General features: G+C 49.7%; 1 protein-coding gene across 1 annotated transcript; it reads left to right on the top strand.

The window, feature by feature from the left end:
* Positions 1 to 23: 23 nt before the first annotated feature.
* Positions 24 to 919, top strand: PHALS_09815 (polyprotein; the record flags this gene model as incomplete). Its single annotated transcript, XM_024725138.1, has 2 exons — positions 24 to 534; positions 618 to 919. 2 exons carry the CDS (start codon positions 24 to 26, stop codon positions 917 to 919), a joined length of 813 nt encoding a protein of 270 aa, XP_024575944.1.
* Positions 920 to 949: the final 30 nt, after the last annotated feature.

Raw genomic sequence — 949 nt, 5'->3', positions numbered from 1 at the left:
CCACCCTGCACAACCGTGTCACGATGACACGGCGTCTTCATGAGTTTAAAATGGAGAGAGTTACTCGCATGGTGAAACATCTGGACGCGTTTGATGAGCTGGTCGTGGGACTCCAGACGACGGGAAAGCCGGTGGATGAATCAAGACAGCTAGTGGTGCTTTTGAGCAGCTTGCCGGCAGAATACGAGATAATTTCGTCTATCGTCGAGAACGTCAAAGACATCACTCTGATCGAAGTCAAGGTGAAGCTGTTGAAGGAGTCAGACAGGCTACAGAAGAAGGAAGCAAGTGAGAAAGCGTTTCGTGCCACAGGCAATGATGGACGGAACAAGGGCAGACGAGGAAGTGGTCGCAAGAATTACGCGCCACGCAAAAGCGGCGGTTTCCGGGGAAAATGCTTTAATTGTGACCAAACTGGTCATATGAAACGGGACTATCCAGCTGCTGAGAACCGTCCCAGAAATCGTTATAGCGGTAGTGATGCAGTGTTTGCTGTGGGGAAAGAGCAATCAGCAAGCTGGCTGATTGATAGTGGTGCGACGTCACACATGACCCCTCACCAAATTACTTGGTCGACTTCAAGCAATTTAAAGCCGACGTTAAGGTAACAATTGCAGACGGCAGGAAGTTACGCGTCGAAGAAGCTAGAACGGTGAAGCTTATCGGCTTAGATGGAAGACGCATATCGATGATGGAGGTACTGCATATACCTGGATTTGACAGACGTTTACTGTCGGTGGGAAAGCTTGCCGAACGGGGACTAAGTGTGGAATTCCAACGTGCGTCATGCACCATTTGGGAGAAGAACGAAGCGTTGGCAACTGGAACAAGAAATGGAAAAGCTTACACACTGGATTGTCAGCAAGAGGAGGCACGATCAGTGCAATACTCGGGAGCTGATAGTCAGTGGGAGCTATAGCACGCCCGTATGAGACATCCAAGTGAGGAT

Source organism: Plasmopara halstedii (genome assembly GCF_900000015.1).
Source record: "Plasmopara halstedii genome assembly, contig: Scaffold_430, whole genome shotgun sequence".
NCBI classification, from domain to species: Eukaryota; Oomycota; class Peronosporomycetes; order Peronosporales; family Peronosporaceae; genus Plasmopara; species Plasmopara halstedii.
Note: the sequence above shows the minus strand (reverse complement) of the source record. Positions and strands in the feature narration are given on the sequence as shown.